This window comes from Thunnus maccoyii, chromosome 22 (assembly GCF_910596095.1).
Source record: "Thunnus maccoyii chromosome 22, fThuMac1.1, whole genome shotgun sequence".
NCBI classification, from domain to species: Eukaryota; Metazoa; Chordata; class Actinopteri; order Scombriformes; family Scombridae; genus Thunnus; species Thunnus maccoyii.
The window spans coordinates 25,851,128-25,873,996 of record NC_056554.1 but is presented as its reverse complement, the minus strand read 5'-3'; the positions used below and the strand labels follow the sequence as shown (position 1 = coordinate 25,873,996).

The window sequence follows — 22,869 nt, the reverse complement described above, 5'->3', positions numbered from 1 at the left end:
CAGCGACCCCGTCAGTCATATATTCTGAGCTTCTCATTGGCTAATACGCCGATAATAGGCGGGCTAATTTTTTTCTGGCTTGTGTTGACATCTTTTTTAATGGCCTGGATTGGAGGAAATCGCGAGATTTTCAAGCCGTGAGACTATGAGAGGAAGGCTGATGGAGTGAAGACGAGCGAGAAGAAAGCGGATAAAAAGCGACGGTTTACAGTTTTAAAACAGCCGTTAACGTGTTTTAAGAAGCAGCCATGCCTTCCTGTCGCCTGCTCTGCCTGCTGGCTCTCGCCTTCTTCCAGAGCTCCGTGTCGGCCGAACAGCGGAAGCTCTCTCCAGGTAAGGCCGCTCCGGAGGGTCCTCTGCCCGGCCAGGCGGACCACCCTGACCCGCTGGAGGTGCCGGGCTCTGGGTCTCTGAGCTAACTGTCGCTAATTACACAGATATTCACATTTTTATCTTATTAACGGTTTCAACAGCGCCGGACATCATTGAATAAGCGATGATGATGAGTTTTAACTGGTTGTTTTAACTGGTATGAACCCCGTTAAACCTCTATAACTTCCTAACTTTTAAGCTAGCCCGAGGCTAATTAGCTTGAATTCATCGCTGTAACAAGTTAGGTAACAATGATTTTTAGTATAATGTTCCTCATAAATTGTGTCACAATTTTAAGATATCAAAAGGATTAACAAAGAGAAGAAGTCAAAGTCTTTAAACTGCGACGTAGTTCACGATGATACGAAACAGAAAAACGTGACTTTGTGAATGTATGAAACAACAAGTAGATAAAACTTCTGCTCAAATACTGAAAATAAATCATTCACACTGATTTATCTCACTGATGAACTGTCTGCTGTTTGCTACAGTAGAAGTTTTAATTGTCAACATATATGCAGAGTTTATGTTACGTATATTTATTAATTCGAATAGGAAATTGCATCATTACAGCAGCTGCTCATGAAACAATAAACAATAGTAAAATAGAGCCTGACATAAAACTATAACCTTATTCAAACACTGTACGTAAGTGGAAGCGCAACATGCTGCAAGAAAGTAGAAATATTTCAAGAAAAACAGTTGTGACAGTATTACACTGTGCACAAGAGCTGATAGGAAATGCAGCAAAGTGCTTTTATGCAACAGATGACATGTAACTGTCACATCTTTAAACATACAGTCAGTAGCAGTTTATTTACATTAATCCAGTCTAACAAACGCCTTAACGGTTTCCAGAATAACCACCAAGAATCCAAACAACCATCATGACTGAAGCGCTGTCGGGTTAGACTGTTATAGTTTTAGTTAGAGGAACATCCAGAGATGTAAACTAAGATATAAGAGTTCATGAAGAAGACGCTGAGGTTGGTTAACGGGAGCTTTGGTCCAGTTCACCAGCAGCGACTTCCTCACCACCCACATCTCTGCTTTACTCTCCGTTTCAAATATAGAGATTATAATGAAAAGTCATCTCAGTCTGACTCTCAGGGCTTTTCTACATTCAGACCTGCTGTTTCCTGATCAATCAATATCAGCTGACAGATGTGTGTGCGTGTGTAGTTTATTAATTAGGTTGATTGACTTTAAGTTCACCAAAATGTCCATATGGGGATAATATTGGTAATAAATCCTCAGATTAGTCTTTTGACGTTTGTTCTATAAAACATCCAGAAAAATGTTTTTGTAGAGCCCAATGTGACATCATCAAATGTCTTATTTGGTATTTCTGCTTAAAAAAAAATAAAAAGACTGAAACAATGAATCAATTATCTAAATCACTGCTGATTAATTTAATCAATTACTCTGCTGATCGTTGCAGCTCTGGTGCCTTCCTTAATGATATTCAGTGATATTAATCATCCAATCAGAGCTCGTATCATAATAAACAGAGTAGATATGAGTTTGTGCAGCATGTTCACACTAATAAAATGATTAAATATGATTTGGGCTGCAACTGATGATTATTCTGTTATTGATTAATAGTTTAGTCTATAAAACATTTACTGTCATCTGAGAATCTGAAACCATTTTTGCTTGAAAAAGCCTTAAAACTATTAATTGGATATCAATTCTGTCAGTAAACTAATAGATTCATTGACTTAATATTTGAGTCTATAAACTTTATACACTTTAAAATATAATTTATAATAAAATATAAACTTGCAGGAATAAAAAGAAAGAATAAAAAGTTTGAAAATCATTTGATTAATGAGTTAAAAACTCCTTAAATAAATTCTATGAAATATTCAGAAACATGCTGTGAAGCTGCTGATATGAATCTAGTCACATGACTTCCTGTGAGTGTTTATGTGTTGTGTATAAATGATGCTGTGTGATGATAACTGAGTGAGACCAGCTGTGTGTGTGTGTTTGTACAGCTGTGTGTGTGTGTGTGTGTGTGTTTGTACAACTGTGTGTGTGTGTGTGTGTGTGTGTGTGTGTGTGTGTGTGTGTGTGTGTGTGTGTGTGTGTGTGGGTATTGTCGGGGGTTTGATGTTTAACATTTTAACGGCAGATTAACAATCAGAAGCTCTAAATGTTATTTTGTAAATTGACATTTTCACCACACGGTTCATTCAGAATCACAAAATGTTTTTTAATCAGATGAAGTTGTTCAGAATATGTTTAGAAAGCTCCAGAAGAGCTACTAAATGGACCTGAAATGTAACTGACTGATAATGTTGTCAGTTTGAGGCTCTTTTATTCAAAGTTCTTGACAACTTTGATTTGTTTTGTTCAGCAGATAAAATGGTTTTAAGGTGAAACATGTTTATATTTCTGACAATAAGACATCAGAAAAAGTTTGCATTTTATTTGCAACAGTATCTAAATCGATACTCCATCTGTCCTCCTGGTTGTTGTTTTGTTTGTTTGAATATTTGCTTTTTCTTTCTTGCTAATGTAGTTTCAGTTCACAAATGGATAAATGCTTAAGAATATAATGTATCAGGAAATAATATCACATTAATGCTACATAAATAAGTAAATGTGTGACAGATTTTGACAAAATTTGACAAATTTGTCCTCTTGTGCTGAGTGATAAACCGATAAACAGGAAATTAAGCTTCAACCATTTTGACGGTTGATGAATCTTTTCTGTTCTCTGCTGTCAGTTTTTTATATCTTCATTTTCTGTTTTCTGATCAATATCAGAAACAAGAGACTCCATGTTTTTACTCTAGTCTGTGGAAACCTTCACATTGATATGTAACATTTAGAGGGAAAAAACAAGTCGTAATATTTCACAGAAAAAAAAAATATTTTGAGAAAATTTTGTAATTGCAACATTTTGAGAAAAAGTCTGCAGTAAAGCAGGAAATGAAGGGTTTTCATCGTTGGTAACTTAAAACTACTCGGCAGCTTCTGGAAGCTGACCAATCAGAACAGAGTGGGCTCATCAGGAGGGCGGGGCCTTAAAGAGACAGGAGCTAAAACGGCCTGTTTCAGACAGAGGCTGAACTGAGGGGCTGCATAAAGGACCAGTAGAAGATAAATAAGGAGTTTTTAACTGGAAATCATGCAAAGATATTCCAGTAGAGCCCCAGAATATAAATATAGAGCTGGAAATGTGAATGATATGTCCTCTTTAATGATCTTACCAAGTGGGTCGAGCAGAGTTTTCATTGAGTTTATTACACAGACAGGATTGATGTGCAGGATTTAACCTCTGGTTCATAGTCTGGAGCAGAAGGTGGAGTTGATGCACCTAATACGCTGGTCGCCATCCGCCGTTATAAACCAAGAAGAAGAAGAAGAAGTAAAGAAGAAGTAGTTTTTTCGAACAGAGTGGGACATCCTGTCAGCCGAGGTGTTTCCTATCTGTGCAGCTGAACACAGCAGATCCTCCACAGACTCCACTTCACTCAGCTGTCCGTCAGACCAGCCGCTTCTTCCTACTTTAACCTGAATGACAAACCGGGGCTCGGTGCTCCAGTTGGGCTTAGCTGGGAGGCTAGCGTAGCGTTAGCAGCAGCACAGCCGGAGGGAAGCACAGCTAGAATGAGTATGTTAGAGGGACGGCTCAGGTTGGACGGTGAGAGAGGCGAGATTGAGGTGGTTTGGACATGTGTGGAGGAGAGATGCTGGTTATATTGGGAGGAGAGATGCTGAAGATGGAGCTGCCAGGCAAGAGAAAAAGAGGAAGACATGCAGAAATCGTGGATTTTGTGTATCATTACACCCTGAAATATCACGACTTTCGCCTTTGCACCACCAGACGAACGGATCTTTATATGATAAATTGTCTGTTTCACAGCGTTTCTTAGCTTATTAAACTGTAAAATTCAGTTTATTTATTGATAAATGTGTAACAGTGAAACATCTTTGCTGCTGCTGGTCTTTCTGTTCATCTTACAGACTTCAGACTTCACTGAGGAAGACGTTAAACCACCGTCAGATTTAAGAGGCTTCATAAATCCTTAAGTGCAGTATTTATTTGCAGATGAAAGGTAGTCGTCCATGGTGGCAGCTGGCAGTGATTCTTCCGGATAAGTAGAGACGTTTTTAGTGTATTAGTTTCCCCGCTGTGGTGAATGAGTCTATTCTTAGCAGCTTTAAACACATGTCAGCGTTGGACTGAAGGAAACCCTGAGAGACGCAGGACAAGAAGCCTTCTGTCACCAAACGCTTTCCTTCCTCCTCCGCTGTCCTCTCGCTGCCTCCCCCCCCCCCCTCCTCACCTCTTTCACCTTTCCAGGGAATTTCTGAGGAATTTCTTTCTCACCAAATTCCTGGGAAGCCTGGAGGGAGGGAGGAAGAGGAGGAGGAGGAGGAGGAGGAGAGTCAGGAGGGGAAAGTGAGGACAGACTGGAAACAGTGTTCTTGTTTTCAGAGCTGTAACTAATGATTATTGTTTTAATTCATTGTTAAGTGTTTAAAATGTATAATATGATGAGGTGATACTGCAGTTTGAAGTTTAATACACCATGATAGACGATTCACTGGTTCATGAATAATGATTAACAATTATTTTGATAAGATGTTCAGTCAATTAATCAATTAGACAATCGACAGAAAAATAATCTGCCACTAGTGTCATAAACAATGCATCATTTATGTCATTTTTCAAGTTAAAAATGCCAAAAAAATTTTCTAGTTTCATGTTTTCAATTTGCTGTTTTCTTTGTCTTTTGTGACAATAAACTGAACATCTTGATGTTTTTTATATTGATGGACGAACAAAACGAGCCTCATAAATCCTGATATGTGGTGTTTAATTGTGATCATTCTTCAGGTTACTTAAAGAACTTTTAGTCAATTGATTATTTGATTGAGAGAGAAATAATCTCCAACTATTTTCATAATCGATTAATCGTTCGTCATTTTTCAAGTTAAAAATTCATTTTTCTTTGTCTTTTTGTGAGAACAAACTCGAACATCTTGATGCGTTGGATCGATGGTTTAATAACAACCTCTCATGAACTCTGTGAGGACACCAGAGTCCACTAGTTGACCCTCTTTCCTCTCTTGTCTCTAAATGTCCTTTTTTAATCCACCTGGACCTTTTCATGACAGAAGAACCATGTTTTATCTTCTTTAAATGAGTTTGTTTGCAGCTCTGTACCGTCTCCACCTTTACAGACAAACAACACAGTTAGTTATTTAAACTGAAAACACATCTGCTCTGTTTCTGCATCACAGGAAACTTTGGGGAGGTTTTCTTTTTCTGGCAGCAGCTCATCTATTTGTTAGTCACTGTGGTTCAGGAGCTGCACATAGTGGAAGAGTTTAGTCACAAAAGCAGTGAAATAGACGATCGTTTCTGTGTCGATTATTTTCTGGGTTAATCAATTCATCATTTGGTCCATAAAAAGTGAAAAATGTTTCCTAAAGCTCGAGATGACATCATCAAATGTCTCGTTTTTTCCACAACACAAAGATATTCAGTTTACCGTCATAAAGGACAAAAGAAACCAGAAAATATTCATATTAATAACTAATCAATCAATTGACTAATCATTGCGGCTCGACAGTGAAACGCACTTCTGTACAACAGTATACTAAATGTTGTTACTGCTGATGTAGAATAACTGACAACAGCTGGTTTGATTGATTGACTGATTGATCTGGTTGTTTGTGTGATGTGATGAAGCGGTTAATTGATCGTTCTCTGAAGAAATGACTCAAAACTGTCCATTGATTACATAAATGATCACATTTCTGTTGATTTGAGTATGATTGATCGTGTCAGCACTGATCTCCTCGTCAATCTTTCTGTGTGTGTGTGTGTGTGTGTGTGTGTGTGTGTGTGTGTGTAGAAAACCTGCTGGTGATCACCGCGGCAACAGAGGAGACTGACGGCTTCCACCGCTTCATGAGGACGGCCAAAGAGTTTAACTACACTGTGAAGGTAACGCACATTTGTAAATGAGTCAGTTAAAGGCCGTTAAAATCAGAAATACTCGTCTACACATGTGGACGTAACTATGCGACACACTGCTGAGTGAAGCTGCAGTTATTCTGGTTATAACAAATGTCAGTGTTTCCCACAGGTTGAGAGTTTACTTGTGGTGGTAGACTCATGCAGTTAAGGGGGTTATTTTCTGTAGCTACAATTTACCGATGTCCCCTGAACGCCTCACATGCAGACTATCAGTAGATGCTAGCTAGGCGGCTGCACACAGAGACGCCTCTAGTCTTCACTCAGTTTTTGCAGCAAACAACAGACAGATTATATCTACTGGGGCGAGACGTTAAAGTTCTTCTGCCTTGTTTCCTGATAACGATCGATTCCACAAATGAGCTGTTAAGAGTTTTTTAACATCAGCTGTCTGTGGTGTTGAAGGTGATGCCGAATACATTTTTAAATAACTTTTCATATTTAACTGTTTGTAAGGTGTAGAGCTGTCACTTTTTCAAAAAGTCAAGTTCGAATGTATTCATACTAACAAGTAATTTGTTGGAATGACTTTGAACAGAATCTGTTTACTGTAATGTGTCATCAGCACGTATAACAGCAGGTCAGAGATAATATGTATCTTACCGTTCAGTATAGTCTTTATATTTCCTGTGTGGTGTCGTACAGCTGCAGCGTGTCAGACCAGTCTGTAGAGTTGATGCTTCCGCACCTGAGCGTAAACCAGCTTGCTGATTCAGATGTGTTGTGGTTGTGGAGTGCAGCAGCTGCTTTTTGCAAACAGCCTGATGTTTGTTGGTAATTTTGACCCCAGAATGCTTCTCAGATGCTTTGGTGTCGTGATTATCTGATCAGCGAGGCTTCGCTCGCTGCCGTCCTCCTTTTTTTATTTATTAGTTGAGTTTACTGACAGTGATTTTTAAAGACGTCGTCTTTCGGACAGGTGAGATGAAGATGTGATGAAGAGGAGGAAGGTGACCACACAAACTGGCAGATCAGTTGTTGAATTCATTTGTGTTGGTTTAGTTTAAACATCAACATCACTTGTTTAACATCAGACGTTATTCAAAGTGTTCATGAAACAGTGAAGACTTAAAAATGAAGAAAAACAGTGAAAAGTTGAATAAAATTTGTAGTTTTTGGCTCTGAACCTCCAGCGAGTGTTTAGTCGCTCAGTTATCTTCCATCATGTCTGAGAGTCTTCAGTTTCGATGCTTTTGGTTCGTATGATGCATTTTATCTTCATCTCAGCCTGAAGATGCTTTCAGTTCTCTGCAAGAACCGTCCTCATAATAACAAAAAGAGAATCAGATGAAACAGTTTGGTGAAGGAAACTGAACAATATTCTTTGTCTGTGTTGACTTTTACACATTTTTCTGAGTCTTAGTTCCAACAGGAGCCGATAAAACATTCCTACTTTCTCTTTCTATATTTGTTTCTACTTGTTTTCTTGAAGGTTGTGATTCTATAATCCTGAAACTGGTTCACTGAGACTTTGAGTCGTGATCCATCAGATCGTTCTTGCTGCTGGGCCTCAACAGCTCATGTCTCTACATGTGGAACCTGAATTACTGCATGTATCGTTTCAGCTGAAAGTTCACCAGACTCTTTAATGTTAAAGCTTTACTCTGTTGACACAATTTGCAGAATGAAGGTCATTATATTATTAGATTATTTCATCATCTACAGCACAGAACATGTTTATATGTGAAACAAAATCATTTTTCGTTCCTACCTGCCATCGTTTACAGGGGACAGTTGTAGTGTAACACAATGAGAATCTGCTGTTAATGCTGAAGTTTGGTTCTCTGTGTGTGTTGATGTCGATTTTAAAAGAAACTTTCCAAACAAACTGTAGCTCGCTTATTAGCTATAGGCCAGAGTGGAGAACGCTGCCCACCAACAAATCAGTCTCACATGTACATTTATTGGACATTAAAAAAAAATCTGAATTTTTTCTTATTGTTTCATCATCTCAGGAAAGTTAAGTTTTATGTCAATGTAGTCGAGTCAGTTTAACAACTAAAAATGATCACAGAAGAAACGTTTTTTGACTTTTACATTAAAATGTGATTTTGAAATATTCACTTAAAAACTTCAGTGTGATTTTAAAACATGTTGTCGTCTTGTTGCAACGTTATAATTATCTTTCTCATCTCAGGAAAACAAAACATGTCACTGAAGAACTATTTATTGTGTGAAAACTCACTCTGTGTGTTGGCTGCATTGTGTCAGCGGGGCTGATGGGAAATATGGTCCAAATCTGTAGGAAACAGAGAGTAAGGAAGGAATGAGGAGAGTAAAGATGATGATGATGATGATGATTGTGTGTGCAGGTCCTGGGTCTGGGGGAGGAATGGAAGGGGGGTGACGTGGCCCGGACGGTGGGCGGAGGTCAGAAGGTCAGATGGTTGAAGAAGGAGCTGCTCAAACACTCTGACAAGAAGGACATGGTCGTCATGTTCGTGGACAGGTGCGTTTACCTTCGTCATCCTCGGCGTCCTCGTTTCCTTTCAACGCGTCTTTCTTTTTGTTCTGTCGCTTCTTTGTTTTCTCTTTTCACTTCCGTTGTTTCTGTCCTCAGTGAGAAATCTGACTCACCTGCCCTACTTAGGTTTAGTTTCACATGAATACAGAGAATCTTCAACCAAAACAACCTGAAACTGTAAAAATCTTCATGTCATAACAGAACTGCTGTATAATCAGAGCAGAAACCCGCTGAAATCAGCTTTAGCAGTTTCGTCGATAAAGACTCTACAAACTTAATGTTGAATAAACATCTTCACCAGTTCAACAACAAAACACAATGGAAATAAGTTTAGTTTAGAGGTCTGAGCCTTTAAAGTGTCTATAATCTATATTTCTAACAGACCAGTGTGTAATGTGTTGGTTGTGACTCTGCAGCTCCTCTCGACTTTACGGAGCTTTATAGTGAGTTTCAGCTCATTGTTTATCTGTCTGGCTGCAACTTCACTGTTCTGGTTCACTCTCAGCGCTTAAATGAAAACAACAAATGGAGTCGTCAGCACTCAGAGATTCTTAAAAGATGCACAGCAGCAGAAAACCAGACACGTTGCAGTCCTCGGCTTCCCTCAGCGTTATTGAAACAAGCAGCCAGGAACCTGCTGGTGATTAAAAACCAGCTGATACAACAAACAAAAACAACAAGAAAATCCAAAACAATCCAAGCCACCTGAGGAGACGTAGCACATTATGTTATTGCAACAACCAAACAATAAAAATAGCATGTATGTGGGTCTGCAAATACGACAGCAACATGTGCAGCATCTCTATAAAAATTCATTTACATGAATATGAACAACCATCCTCAAGGGACAAATGTTAGTCAGAAAAATAGTAATCAAATAGGAGGAAATATATCAGGTGCTGTGATTACAACAGCTGGAGAAAAGATCAATAGATCTACTCGATATATCACATATGAGATTGTACCAGAAAAAATGTGACTTTTTCAGAGAAAAAGCTGTAAAAAGCTGCTGTACACTACCTGCTAACAGACACAGTTAGCTGTAGACTAGCTGGTGAACATAGTGGAGCATTTAGCAGCTAAAGAGCCAGATATTTCCCTCAGGAGTTGGTAGAGAGTAAAAACAGCTAAAAGAGAGTGAATATTGGACTTACATTCTAACTACTGGATAAAATAAAGCAACTGTTTGCTAACAAGTTCAACATATCAACTTATAAGCTGATGATGAGTCAGAGTTGTGTTCATTATGTGTTTCTGACTGTGTGTCTCTCTGTAGCTATGACGTGATCTTCGCATCGGGTCCGGAGGAGCTGCTGATGAAGTTTTCTCGTCTGGGCCACAGAGTGATTTTCTCAGCGGAGGGTTTCTGCTGGCCCGACCAGAGACTCGCCTCCAAATACCCCGAGGTGCGTTCTGGGAAACGCTACCTCAACTCAGGAGGTAAGAGACTAATGATGAGTCCTGTTCCATCATCCATCAGGGTTTACACTGGTCTCCGGTGGGATCAGACCAGTGCATGCTGGGACAGAGTCCAGGATGAAACAGCAGATCCATCAGTTATTGTCTGGATTGATTGTTATGTCTATAAAATGACAGTCACAGAGTCACAGTGACGTCTTTTTTTGTTTATTTTTTATGTTTTTTTGCTAACAGTCCAAACCCAAAAATGTATGACAAAGAAAAGCATTAAATCATCACATTTGAGAAGCTGAAGATAAATTGGCAAACAAAGCAGTTATGAAACCAGTAAACCATAAGAAATACTCTCTGGTATTTGTGTGTGTGTGTGTGTGTTTTCAGGGTTTATCGGCTTCGCTTCGGACCTCAGTACGATCGTCCAACAGTGGAAGTACAAAGACAATGATGACGACCAGCTTTTCTACACCAAAATCTACCTGGACAAGGCACAGCGGGTAAATTACAACCACAGTCCTTTGATACAGTTTCTAGACGTTATATCTGGACTTTACAGGGAAAAAACTACTACTGTAAACTATTACTCTATTGGTCTAAATATGAGATGAAACTCCCTCTTCCAGCAGTTGATTTCTTTTTTTATAAAAGGACTTTTTTTGATAAACACACTTTGACATTCATCTTGTTGGGAAAGTTTCCTGAGATACTATTAATCCATAATTAACTTATTGACTTATTGACAACACACAGAATAACTCAGACCTCCAAACCTCCATCTGTCATAAAACGTCATCCTCGTCTTCGTCGGTTGGTTTTTGTTTTAAAGGTTTGCTTACTGCTTGTAAATGTCGCCACATAATAACTATTTAATTAACGGTTGCTAACAGCAGACCAGCAGAGAGCTGCCATGTCGAGTAGCCGATGTGCTGAACAGTAAACAGAGCCGTGAAACTAACTCGGCTGCTGCTCCTACAGTTTCGCGGCACGTTAGACACACGTAAAAAACATATATGTGTGTCTAGAGTCATTTCCTCTGAGCCATCATGCCTGATATTTTATTACATCACTATTTTGGTACAAACTCAGCAGTCGTTCTTCCTCCTCGCTGTGTTTCTGCAGTAAAGACATGAATTTATTTCCTCCGCTGCAGAAAAACACGTCACTAGAACTGCAACGATTAGTCAATTCATTAAAATCTGAAAATGTATCAGCAACTATTTGGATAACTGAATAATTGTTTAGTCAAAAATGACAAAACATTCACTGGTTTCAGCTTCTAAAATATGATGATATGATGCTTTTCTTCATCATACATGATAGTAAACTGATTACCTTTGTGTTTTTGACTGCTGGTCAGTCACAATAAGATGTTTAGACGTCATATTTGACTCTGGGAAACTATAATCTCATTTGTCACTGTTCTCTGATACGGAACCGATTCATCAATAATCATTAGTTGCAGCTCTACAAACTGAGCTAACAAAGACTTTTAGAGACTCTAACAGACTAGCCTAGCAACCTTAATGCTACAAACAACCCAGAATGCATCACTCTGTCGGTACTCTCCCCATTCAAAAAGAAGATCTGATGTTGTGAACACGTCTCGTCCTTGAATATAAAAGACTTTTTTTTTCAGATGTAATTTTCAGGAGTAAAACATCTGTGATTGTGTGATTTGTCTCTTCAGACCAAGTTCAACATGACTCTGGACCATCGATCCAGAATCTTCCAAAACCTGAACGGAGCCGTTGGTGAGACGCACAAACACACACACACACACGTTTTTCCTTAAGTTGACCACATCAATATCATAATCAGTTTCATTCCAACATTAAACTGGTTGGAAGTGTCCTGCTGGTTTTCCATCATACTTTCATACTTTGACTGGTACAGTTGTGTAGTAAAACTGGTAGTAAAAAAAATTATGTGTCGTATTAAAGAATACAACTTGGTGAACCTGCAGAACTGGAATGAACTGAATCTTTCTCTCTCTGTCAGAGGAAGTCGTCTTAAAGTTTGAGAGGGCAAAGGTCAGGGCGAGGAACGTCGCCTACGACACACTTCCTGTTATTATCCACGGCAACGGACCCACCAAGGTGACCGACTGATCACATACACACTTGATAATACTTTTTATATATTATATTTTTAATTAACTGTGTGTGCTGCCTGCATGTTTTCAAGTTTTTATTCTCAGATGAAAAATGTCAAACATTTCATCGTAGTTCTCGTTCTTAGAGTTAGTCTTGGATAAAAAGGTTTGCCAACAATTTTGTGCTTCAGATGCAGGATGGCAGCAGGTTTACAGGAAAACCAGAACAAAACTAAACTTTATCACAAGTCTGACGTGTATCAGAAGTTAGAAATCTATGTTTCTCTGTCCAGCTCCAGCTGAACTATCTGGGTAACTACGTCCCGACAGCATGGACATATGAGAACGGCTGCGGCATCTGTGATGACGACCTGCTGTTCTTTAACGAAGCTTCTGTACGTACTCTCACCTGTGTGCATGAAGCTGAGATTATGACTCCTGTTTAATTCAAGGCAGGACGTTTAAACTTTGTGCGTGTGTGTGTTCAGGATGAAGAGATGCCTCTGGTGTACGTTGCGGTGTTTATTGAACACGCGACCCCCTTCATGGAAGAGTTCCTGGACCGACTGACAACACTCAACTACCCCATGGGCAGGATACGCCTCTTCATCCACAACAACGTACGACGCAGTCCTGACGGCTCACCTTACACCTGCTCTATTGTAATCCGCTCTTGTGTGATCTGATGTTTAATCTGCTGTGATCCAGGTTGTGTACCACGAGCGTCACATCCAGAAGTTCTGGGAGCGTCACAGGTCTTTGTTCCCAGACGCCCAGCTGATCGGACCGGAGGAGAACCTGCAGGAGGACGAAGCCAGAAACATGGCTGTGTGAGTGGAGCCCTTTTTATTTATTTTTAAGTAGAATAAAATAACAGAACCAATCTCATCATCAGGGGTAACACACAAGTTCATACATAATGTGGTCGGGTTTATGTACAGGGTTACGTTGCCAAAACTTGCATGAAAAGCAAGTTTACGTGTTTATTAGACAAATGTACGTTAACAAAACATTGAATGAAAGTCTTCCTCTTCTCTCCAACTGTAGCTGTTAATCAATATCTCTAGCTGGTAAGGTTGGATTGTTGGGCAATGTTAAAACATTTAGAATATCATACAGCACCAGTCATACCTCTCAGAACCTTTACACCACATCCAACAATGTGCCCAGGTTAGTTTTTTTTAACTTTCTGTACTTTAAGTGATCCATTTCTGATTCCTGGAAGTCTTTGGGTTATGCTAGAAAACACCCACATACATAGACGAGAGTTACAGGAAGGAAAGTGCGTACACTCACTCGACAGTACAAAAGATGTAAATTACTTACAAAACCACCAGATCATAATTAATATCTGTGTGTGTGTGTGTGTGTGTGTGTAGCGAGGCGTGTAAGAAGAATCCAGAATGTGACTACTACTTCAGTATCGACTCCGATGTTGCCTTGACGAACCCCGACACACTGAGGATACTAATAGAAGAAAACAAGTAAGTACCCTCCTGTATACACTAAACACAGTTCTACTCTACTTACCCAACACCCTAAAAATTACACACTAGTACCCTCACATATACCCTACACCCAAACAAGTACACACTAGTACCCTTCAGTTTCACCCTACAACCTTACAAATACCCTTCTATATACCCTACACTCTATCAAAAACACATTAGTACCCTCTGTATCACTCTACACCCTAACAAATACCCTTCTGTATATTTTATACACTAACAAGAACACACTAGTACCCTTCTGTATCACCCTACACCCTAACAGGTACACACCAGTACTCCATTAAATACCCTACACCCTAACCAAGTACACGCTAGCACTTAGTAAAGGTGTGTACCCTACACCCTGATAAATACACACTAATGCCCTTCTTTGTTACCATACACCCTAACAGGTACACACCAGTACTCCTTTAAATACTCTACAACCTAACTAAGTACACGCTAGCACTTAGTAAAGGTGTATACCCTACACCCTGATAAATACACACTAATGCCCTTCTTTGTTACCTTACACTCTAACGAGTACACACTAGTACTCTTCTTTATTACCCTACATCCAAACAAGGATTTTTTCCAAATGGAATATGTGGAATGTGGAATGTGATGATATTACCGGATGCTATTTATTTATTGTTAACAGTAGAAGTCTTATAAAGTTTTATATTTTAAAGTTTAAGTTCAGTTTTTGTTTTTTAAACACTTTTTGGTGCGTGGCACAGAATTGCACTATGTCGCACTTGTAAGACCTATTTCAGCCGAAGAAGTTGCATTCTGATCGGCACCTCAGCAGCTCACACAGACACACACTTCACCTGTCCATGTGTCTCTGTCTCAGGTCAGTCATTGCTCCCATGCTGTCAAGACACGGGAAGCTGTGGAGTAACTTCTGGGGTGCTCTGAGTCCTGAAGGATTCTACTCCAGATCTGAAGACTACATCGAGATCGTCCAGGGCAAGAGGATGTGAGTAGTTTAGTCAGTGGTGCTTTTTGTTATCTATAAATCTCCTCACAACACATTTGAGGTGAGATGAAGAATGTTTACCTGTGTTTTTGCAGCGGTCTGTGGAACGTTCCATACATTACCCAGGCTTACTTGCTCAAAGGCAGCATGCTGCGGTCCAAACTGTCCCAGGTGAGCCTGTTTGTGGACGAGGGGATGGATGCCGACATGGTGTTCTGCAGGAGAATCAGAGACCAGGTAATACTAAACACCTGCTCACCTTACAACACATGTAATTATACTATAGAGACCTGAAGGGAAGCAGTTTGAGGTGCAAATGTGTGAAACTGTTGTCCCACCTTCAGCAGCAACACAAGTTTCAGAGCATTTAAATAATACTTCTTGTTTCATACAAGTTTGGAGGTTTTTATACATTCATTCATTATGTGTGTCCTGATTGGACAAATGGGACAACAGGTGGATGATGATTTGGTGTCATTCAAAATGTGCTTCCCCCAAACTCACAAACTTGTTTCTTGAGTGCATCCTAAGACATACCATTATCTCTTTGGACAAACACAGATAAAAAAAACAATAACTACATAACGCTCATCTCTGTCTGTCCACAGGGAGTTTTCATGTTCGTGTCGAACCGCGATGAGTTCGGTCGTCTGGTGTCATCGGCCAACTTCAACACGTCCAGGCTGCACCCGGACATGTGGCAGATCTTCGACAACCCTGTGGTCAGACACATACACATATGCTAACATGCACACATGATGAAATGAATGACAGCACAGGCTGAACATCTGTGTCTTTGCAGGACTGGAAGGAGAAGTATATCAGTGAGAACTACTCGAAGATCTTTGAGGATGAGAAGAGCTTCGTAGAACAGGTAACACAACAACAAAACACTGATGACTCTGTGTGACTGAACTGCTTTTTAGTTTTATATTTATTTCATGTGGACCCTGGGAAGGTTAGCAACCACTTTATTTGAGCAAATTGGGATTCCAAATCAAGAATAGATAATAAAGCAGAGGTAGACTCTTTATTTTGAAGCTCTGTGATTTCCTAAAAAGGTTTCCTGGACAGTTGGTACTAATTACAGAATAATTGTTTATATCATCTTTAGCTCAGTAACAATCATTCTGTCTCCCTCAGCCCTGTCCAGATGTTTACTGGTTTCCAGCATTCTCAGAGAAGATGTGTGATCATTTGGTGGAGACCATGGAGGACCATGGGCAGTGGTCAGGAGGGTCACATAAGGTAACCTGTCTAGCTGCTTACCTGTCTGTGAGAGAGACATGCAGGGAAAGTGAGTTAAATGAGTATTGTTTTAAAAACTTGCGTCCAATATGTGTTTGTGTTCAGGACGAGCGTCTGGCTGGTGGTTATGAAAATGTTCCGACTGTGGACATCCACATGAACCAGATCGGCTTCGAGAAGGAGTGGCTGAAATTCCTTAAAGAGTACATCGTCCCTGTCACTGAAAAACTCTATCCTGGATACTACCCCAAGGTACACATATTACAGATTCTACCTCAAGGTACACATACATTAAAATAATACCCCTAGGTTCAGTCCTGATACTACTCAAAGGTTCAGTCCAGATACTACTCAAAGGTTCAGTCCAGATACTACTCAAAGGTTCAGTCCAGATGCTACTCAAAGGTTCATGCCAAGGCTACTCAAAGGTACAGTCCAGATACTACTCAAAGGTTCAGTCCAAGGCTACTCAAAGGTTCAGTCCAGATGCTACTCAAAGGTTCAGTCCAGATGCTACTCAAAGGTTCAGTCCAAGGCTACTCAAAGGTTCAGTCCAGATGCTACTCAAAGGTTCAGTCCAGATGCTACTCAAAGGTACAGTCCAGATGCTACCCAAAGGTACAGTCCAGACATTACCCAAAGGTACGTCCAGACACTACCCAAAGGTACATCCAGATGCTACCTAAAGGTACAACACAGTGTGTTGTCAACATTAACTCTTTAAATTAGTGTTTGAAAGAATTGAGAGGAGTTCCTCTTTGTGCAGCATCTGTCATGGATCAGTTTACGTTACAAATCATTCATCCTCCGCATCTGCAGGCCCAGGCCATCATGAACTTTGTGGTACGTTACCGACCTGACGAGCAGCCGTATCTGCGGCCACATCACGACTCCTCCACCTTCACCATCAACATCGCCCTGAACAGCAAGCACGTCGACTACGAGGTGAACACACAAACAAAAACACACTTCTGATCTGAGAAAACAGGTCAGGAGGAAATCACAACTCACAATCTGAATAAACTGGAAACCAAAGCAGAGAGCTGTTTTTATTATGCCCTTAGCACATGAAATGTGTATTTTACATCAGAAATCTTACTCTGTTTTCTAACAGTCAAAATTCACAGACGTCGTAACTCACATACTGCCAGATTCAGCACAACTCACTCTTTCCAGTGACAGTGACTCTGATAATTACAGATAAAAGACCATAAATCCCTTTCAAAATGATTTAAAAACATGCTCATTCTAACTTCAGAGCTCGGCTGTTCCAATGAAGCTATTTGAGTCTAATCTGATACTTCTGTTTACCTAAATGTTGATGAAATATGTATCCGACCCATCAAAATAACAGCTGTAGCTACTAAATTTAGCACACCTTATTATTCACTGGTTCAAAACTATTAAGTTGATTAGCCTGAATTATAGAGCTGATATAAATGAATGTTTAACTGCGAGAATGCAACTCCTGAAATTAATGTGATCCTCTAGAGATAAAACGTCTCACTCTGTTGGAGTTGTTGGATATAGATATAGAGAACAGATTTGTTAGCGTTTAAGTCAATCTGTGCATTTTACTCATCGAGGTGTCAGAACTCAAGAGTCAGTCAGTGCGTCCAAATAATATTTCACACTCACACACTACTTTTCACTTCCATGTGCAGTGACAGCTGCTGTAAATGAGAGCAGCAGAGTACAGAAAGAAGTAGTCCACTGAAATCTGCTGAATCGACTCAGTTAAATGTTTTCTTCAGTATCAACAGTCAACTGAAAAACAACCAAAACAGAACAAACATCTGCTGAGCTGATTATAGCTGAACAAAACCTCCCTCAGTGTGTTTACCTGTCTGTACCTGTGTGTGTGTGTGTGTCAGGGTGGAGGCTGCAGGTTCCTGCGTTATGACTGTAAGGTGGAGTCTCCCAGGAAGGGCTGGTCCTTCATGCACCCCGGCCGCCTGACGCACTACCACGAGGGCCTTCCCACCACCAGAGGGACCCGATACATCATGGTGTCCTTCGTCGACCCCTAGTGTGTGTGTGTGTGTGTGTGTGTGTGTGTGTGTGTTAAAGACTGTGTGTGTGTTTTAGGATTGGGCGGTATCTATTTTTTCATACCTTCATACCTTCCTGACATTTCACCAGGGTATACGGTATATGACGGTATTCGTGTAAAGAGAAAACAAAGCTGAGCCGCCAGTGTATCTCAGGCCCGGCAGCCCACTGGGCCTGAGCATCAGAGAATGTTTTTAATGTATTTTTAGATATTTTTTTAAACTAAAATGTGTTCTACAAGTAGCGTAGCTCCTGTAAGGAATAGTTCAGCGCGTAGCGAGAGAGAGTGTGTTTGACAGTGATGCTGGCGACTGGAGCAGAGGTGAACGTAGCAGTTTGCAGTTTGTCAACAGTTTAGGCTATTTGTCAGCGAATAAATGCGACAACTCCTCAAGGCCCAAGCTCTCGTGTCCTCCTGCTCACCACCCAGCTGAAGGGAAAGGGGGGTTAGCCTCTGAAGCTAGAGACGACTTCAGCCCAGACTCACTTAAGGCGGATCAGCGGTGACAATCTCAGCTGCTCCTCCGAGTTCTGCTCAGTAACCTTTTATCATCGGGACTAAACCCAAAACACTCCCAAACAGGTGCAGAGGCGTTTTTTTTTTCTTTTTTTTTTACTAGTCCTGTAACCACTCGCAGTCGCCATCTTTCTCAGCTCAACTGCCTGTTCCACTAACACAGACTGACCTCTTGTGGCCATGCTGTGTACTACAATACATCACCTCAATACAGCATCTCCATCAGAGGAAAGAGGAGCATCTGTATTTATGATGGTATTGAAAATCATACCAATACCCTGGTATACCGTAATACCACGATACCACCAAGCCTAGTGTGTGTGTGTGTGTGTGTGTGTGTGTGTGTGTGTGTGTGTGAGTGAGTGAGAACATCAGTCAACCTCATCGTCACAGATACAGACAGACCAGACAGAGGAATCTGCATGAATTATTAGATTTGTGAATTACTAGTCATTGAACGCATCGTCTCAACATTACTCAATCTATTTTATTTTCATTTTTCTAAAGTTTTATTGTCTTGTCTCTGATTGGATGATCCGCTTCATCTGCATTAACACCTAATGCACCTGTACCCATGTCTCAGTATCGGTGACAACGTATCATTTCAGTGCGTCAGGTGTAACCGGTATCTCCATGACAACCTTCACAGGAGTCAGACAGACGATCCTGAGTGCATCGTTAGACATTTTTAGAATAAGAGTCACTTTATTTAGTCCTAATTTTCAGTCAGTAGCTTCAAACAAGCAAAAGTGCAAAGAGGTGAGAAAAAACCTGAGAGATTTCATGGTCTTGAAGGCATCGTTGCTGAACATTTCGATTTAGTCGTCACCGTGCTGCCTTTATTACACTAAACTGCCTCGACATAAAGATCTATGCAAGCAGAACACACTCCAGGTGTGTGTGTGTGTGTGTTTGTGTGTGTGTGTGCGTGTGTGTGTGTGCGTGTGTGTTACAGAGCGCCCGGTCATCTGGAGCGTTTTTTTCTCCAATCAAAATTGGCAACATGCTCAAGTAAAAACCGAATAATGTCGACCACAAAATCCGTTACTAGTTCGCAGCCTGGGCGATATTGGGGTTACCGTAGCAACCAGCAACGTAGCTGAGAATGATGGGAATCAAAACGTTGTTGTTGTTTTTTTGGATGGAGCGTCACAGGTTGCTTTGATCCTTTTAAAGTTTGATACTACGAACAGAGAATGTTGAATCTGATGAAAATAAGTGTGATGTAGAATATAGAAAAAAATGCCAAAAAAAGACGTAAAGAGCTTAAATGTTTTAAAAGAACAAGAAAGTAAGAAAAATATATATATATTTTTTTGAATGCTAAGAAGTCTGAGGAGTTTGGTAAATGTCTGTAAACTGAGTATTAAGGAGGTGAAACTCCACTTAAAGAACTGTTACTGGGAAAACACTAAAGGCCTTTTTATATTTTACTGTTTTATTCTTCATTGTTTAGTTTTTTTTAATTCATGTTGTTCATTTCTTGAGGTTTTCTATGTTTCCATCATGTAGTTGGGTATTTTTCCATCATCGTCACCGTGTGAAACGCTCGTCTCCTCACAGTTTTTATCTTCTGACGGTTTTGAGTCTGTGAGGAGCGACTTCACGAGGTTTCCACCTGACGTCGGCTGTAGTTTTCTCTCCATGCGTGCCTGTCGATACGAGGAATCAACTGTCTCTGGCTTTGTACAAACTGCATTAAATTATTTGTTAATGACTGAGTGAATAAAGTTTTGGGGATTTGAATAAATAATTGTACTGTCATGGCGGTTTGTTTTTGTCTGTTATTCTGTCCATTAAGTAGCTGTTTACTGGAGCTTTTTCTCATCATATCAATGATCTTCCTCCGCAGACAGTTCATGCAGACGCTGTTTCACACATTTACTTTGATCTTCATCATCTGAAGCCGACGTAGATAAGATGTACTTTAAGCTATAAACCTTCTGGTGATACAGGATGTTAGATATGATTCTACAGATCCATGTTTCCCTGTAAACTGTCCTTATAATTAAAGCAAAATGAGAACTTTATTTGAACACAAAGCTCCAATTAAACTCAAGGAAATATTAATCAATTATTCGCTTATTATTGGTAACTTTATTCTCTCGTATATGTTAAAATTTGTGCTTGTTTGTAGACAAATTTTCATATTTTTTCAAGGTTATGTTGACATTTAACTGCAGTTATTTAATAGGAAATGCACTAACTGAACTGTGTCTATTAGTTATTGTATTGATGTAACTTAGTTTAACTTTAACAGCAGCATCCTGGAAAAATGTTTTAGTACATTTACCTTTTCTGTAGATCAGATTCTGGTATTTACACAGATATCATGTGTTCAGTTTTCACCAATGATAAAATAATTAATGTAATGATGACAGAATAATGATTGTTACAACAGGTCAAATTATCAATATAATCAAAATATGTGAAAAGGATCCATAAATTATAAGACAACCTCTCTTGTTTAAGATTTTCTCTTAGATGTTTTATTATTGCAATTATTGTATATAATATAACAATATGTATAAATTATTATTATTATTATTATTATTATTATTATTATTATTATTATTATTATTGTTGTTATTATTATTATTGTTATTATTATTATTATTATTATAGTAAGACAATTATGGTATTTCACACTGGTGGGGCCGATAACATTTATCCACCAGGTGGCGACAAAGAGCAGCAAACGCGCTCATTTAATGGCGCCCTGTGGCTTTCCGTAGTAAAGAAAGTCACACTAACGTGATGTTCTGCCTCTTCAGATTCATGGAAATGTAAATTCGTCATTTTTTAAAGTATATTTGACCCTTTGAGTTTTCCTGTGAGCAGGTCTGAATACAATTAGACCCGTTATCAAGAAAAACGCGCGACTTTGGAGCTGTTACGTCCCTCTGCGGCTGCCGTAGACATCAACAACCAACATGGTGCTGGAAAAGAAAGCTTCCGGTGAGTTTTGTTTAATTTTAACCAAATTACACGTTAAAACGCGACTTTGCTGGTGATAAAGTAAAGTAGATGCGCGTTAACCGCGTTATCTTTCACTTTTTTGTCCGTTTTCGTGAACCGTAGCGGCGGCTGCGGGTCCAGCCGACGACACAACCAGAACGAGAACCAGATGCACGTTCACAAAGAGTCTGACTTCGGTTTATAATAATAATAACTTTATTCATATAGCAGCTTTAAAACAGAGTTCACAGACTAAACAAAGCCGGAAACTCAGAAGACAAAATAACAACAAACAAACAAACAAAAGCGAGAAAATGAGAAGATGAAGATAAAAGCAGAGAGATGATGAAAGATAAAGACTGTAAAAGATAAAAGACAATACAAACATTAAAAATGTAAATATAAATGAAGTTTAGTGTGTTTTACACAGAATAATAACAACAATAATCTTCAGGAATAATGTTTCTGTAACTGTAAACAGGAAGTAAACAGTGTAAAGAAGCTGAAGTGTTATGTTTACATACATACATACATACAGTAGGTGTTAGTGTACAGTTTATACAACCTGTTCAGATCTACACTAATAACAGTAGTAACAATTTGTATTTTAAACTAAACATATATAATTTATAAGCATGGGGGGGGGGGGGCCTCGACCTCCCATCCTGTCTGTCAGGACGCCTGTGGTCCACAGACAGGTGGAGGCGGTCTGTCTGTCAGTCTGTCTGTCAGTCAGATCAGGGCTGCAGGTTGAGAGAAGAACCAGACGATGTGTCTTTAATATTGTGTAACAGGCGTCCAGTATGTGTTTGTCTCTGGTGGGACATTTACTATGTTGTCTGTATGTATACAGCTGTCTGAGGTTTGCTCTGTTAAAGTCTCAGAGGATAATGAGAAGGGAGTCCAGATGTTTTTTGCTAACAGCTGGGACGTAAACATCGACCAGAATAAAGAATAAAACAGTTTGCAGTTGATGAAAACAGTCTCTAGGTGATGAGTATTCATGTAGAAGCAGATTCTGCCTCCCGTCGTTTCCCCCCGTTAACTCCGTTACGTGGTCCTCCCGGTGGATGTAGGATCCTGTCAGTGCCGGACTCACCGAGCCTGGTTTCAGATCCTGTTTGGTCTGTTGATGAGCAGCAGATGTTCAAACCCTGCTGAGCTGTTGAAGATCCAGCAGTTCTTTCCTGGTGACGATAAGAACTGAACCAGGTTCTTCTTGATAATAGTTACAGACAGACAGTAGAAATGTTCTGCTGTTGAATAAAATCCTGACT

At 39.7% G+C, this 22,869-nt stretch overlaps 2 protein-coding genes across 3 annotated transcripts in view; both read left to right on the top strand.

Moving 5' to 3' along the window:
• The first annotated feature begins 138 nt into the window (after positions 1-138).
• On the top strand, positions 139-20,398 carry plod3 (procollagen-lysine, 2-oxoglutarate 5-dioxygenase 3). 2 transcript variants are annotated; one of them, XM_042401677.1, is made up of 20 exons: positions 139-333; positions 6,252-6,343; positions 8,686-8,822; positions 10,114-10,277; positions 10,638-10,750; positions 11,941-12,004; positions 12,252-12,349; positions 12,639-12,740; positions 12,834-12,965; positions 13,054-13,175; positions 13,725-13,829; positions 14,692-14,817; positions 14,913-15,054; positions 15,426-15,539; positions 15,620-15,691; positions 15,961-16,065; positions 16,171-16,317; positions 16,885-17,010; positions 17,940-18,118; positions 19,529-20,398. In XM_042401677.1, the coding sequence occupies exons 1-19, from the start codon at positions 249-251 to the stop codon at positions 18,093-18,095; spliced, it is 2,202 nt and encodes a 733-aa protein (XP_042257611.1). In that variant the 5' UTR covers positions 139-248; the 3' UTR covers positions 18,096-18,118; positions 19,529-20,398. The 2 variants fall into 2 exon arrangements, with proteins under 2 accessions (XP_042257611.1, XP_042257610.1); XM_042401676.1 differs by having other exon boundaries at positions 17,940-20,398.
• A 962-nt stretch (positions 20,399-21,360) lies between these two features.
• znhit1 (zinc finger, HIT-type containing 1) overlaps positions 21,361-22,869 on the top strand; it is a 7,187-nt gene continuing 5,678 nt past the window's right edge. Inside the window, exon 1 of the mRNA XM_042402026.1 lies at positions 21,361-21,592. Within this exon, the coding sequence (XP_042257960.1) occupies positions 21,568-21,592 (25 nt within the window). The 5' untranslated portion in view covers positions 21,361-21,567. The remainder of the gene's footprint in view (positions 21,593-22,869) is intronic.

What these genes read in the sequence shown, in the direction of transcription:
- plod3 (XM_042401677.1), top strand. Translation starts at nt 249, where the DNA reads ATGCCTTCCTGTCGCCTGCTCTGCCTGCTGGCTCTCGCCTTCTTCCAG. An exon ending in GAAGCCAGAAACATGGCTGT is followed by an intron (nt 13,176 to 13,724) that starts GTGAGTGGAGCC and finishes GTGTGTGTGTAG; the next exon opens with CGAGGCGTGTAAGAAGAATC. An exon ending in AGATCTTCGACAACCCTGTG is followed by an intron (nt 15,540 to 15,619) that starts GTCAGACACATA and finishes GTGTCTTTGCAG; the next exon opens with GACTGGAAGGAGAAGTATAT.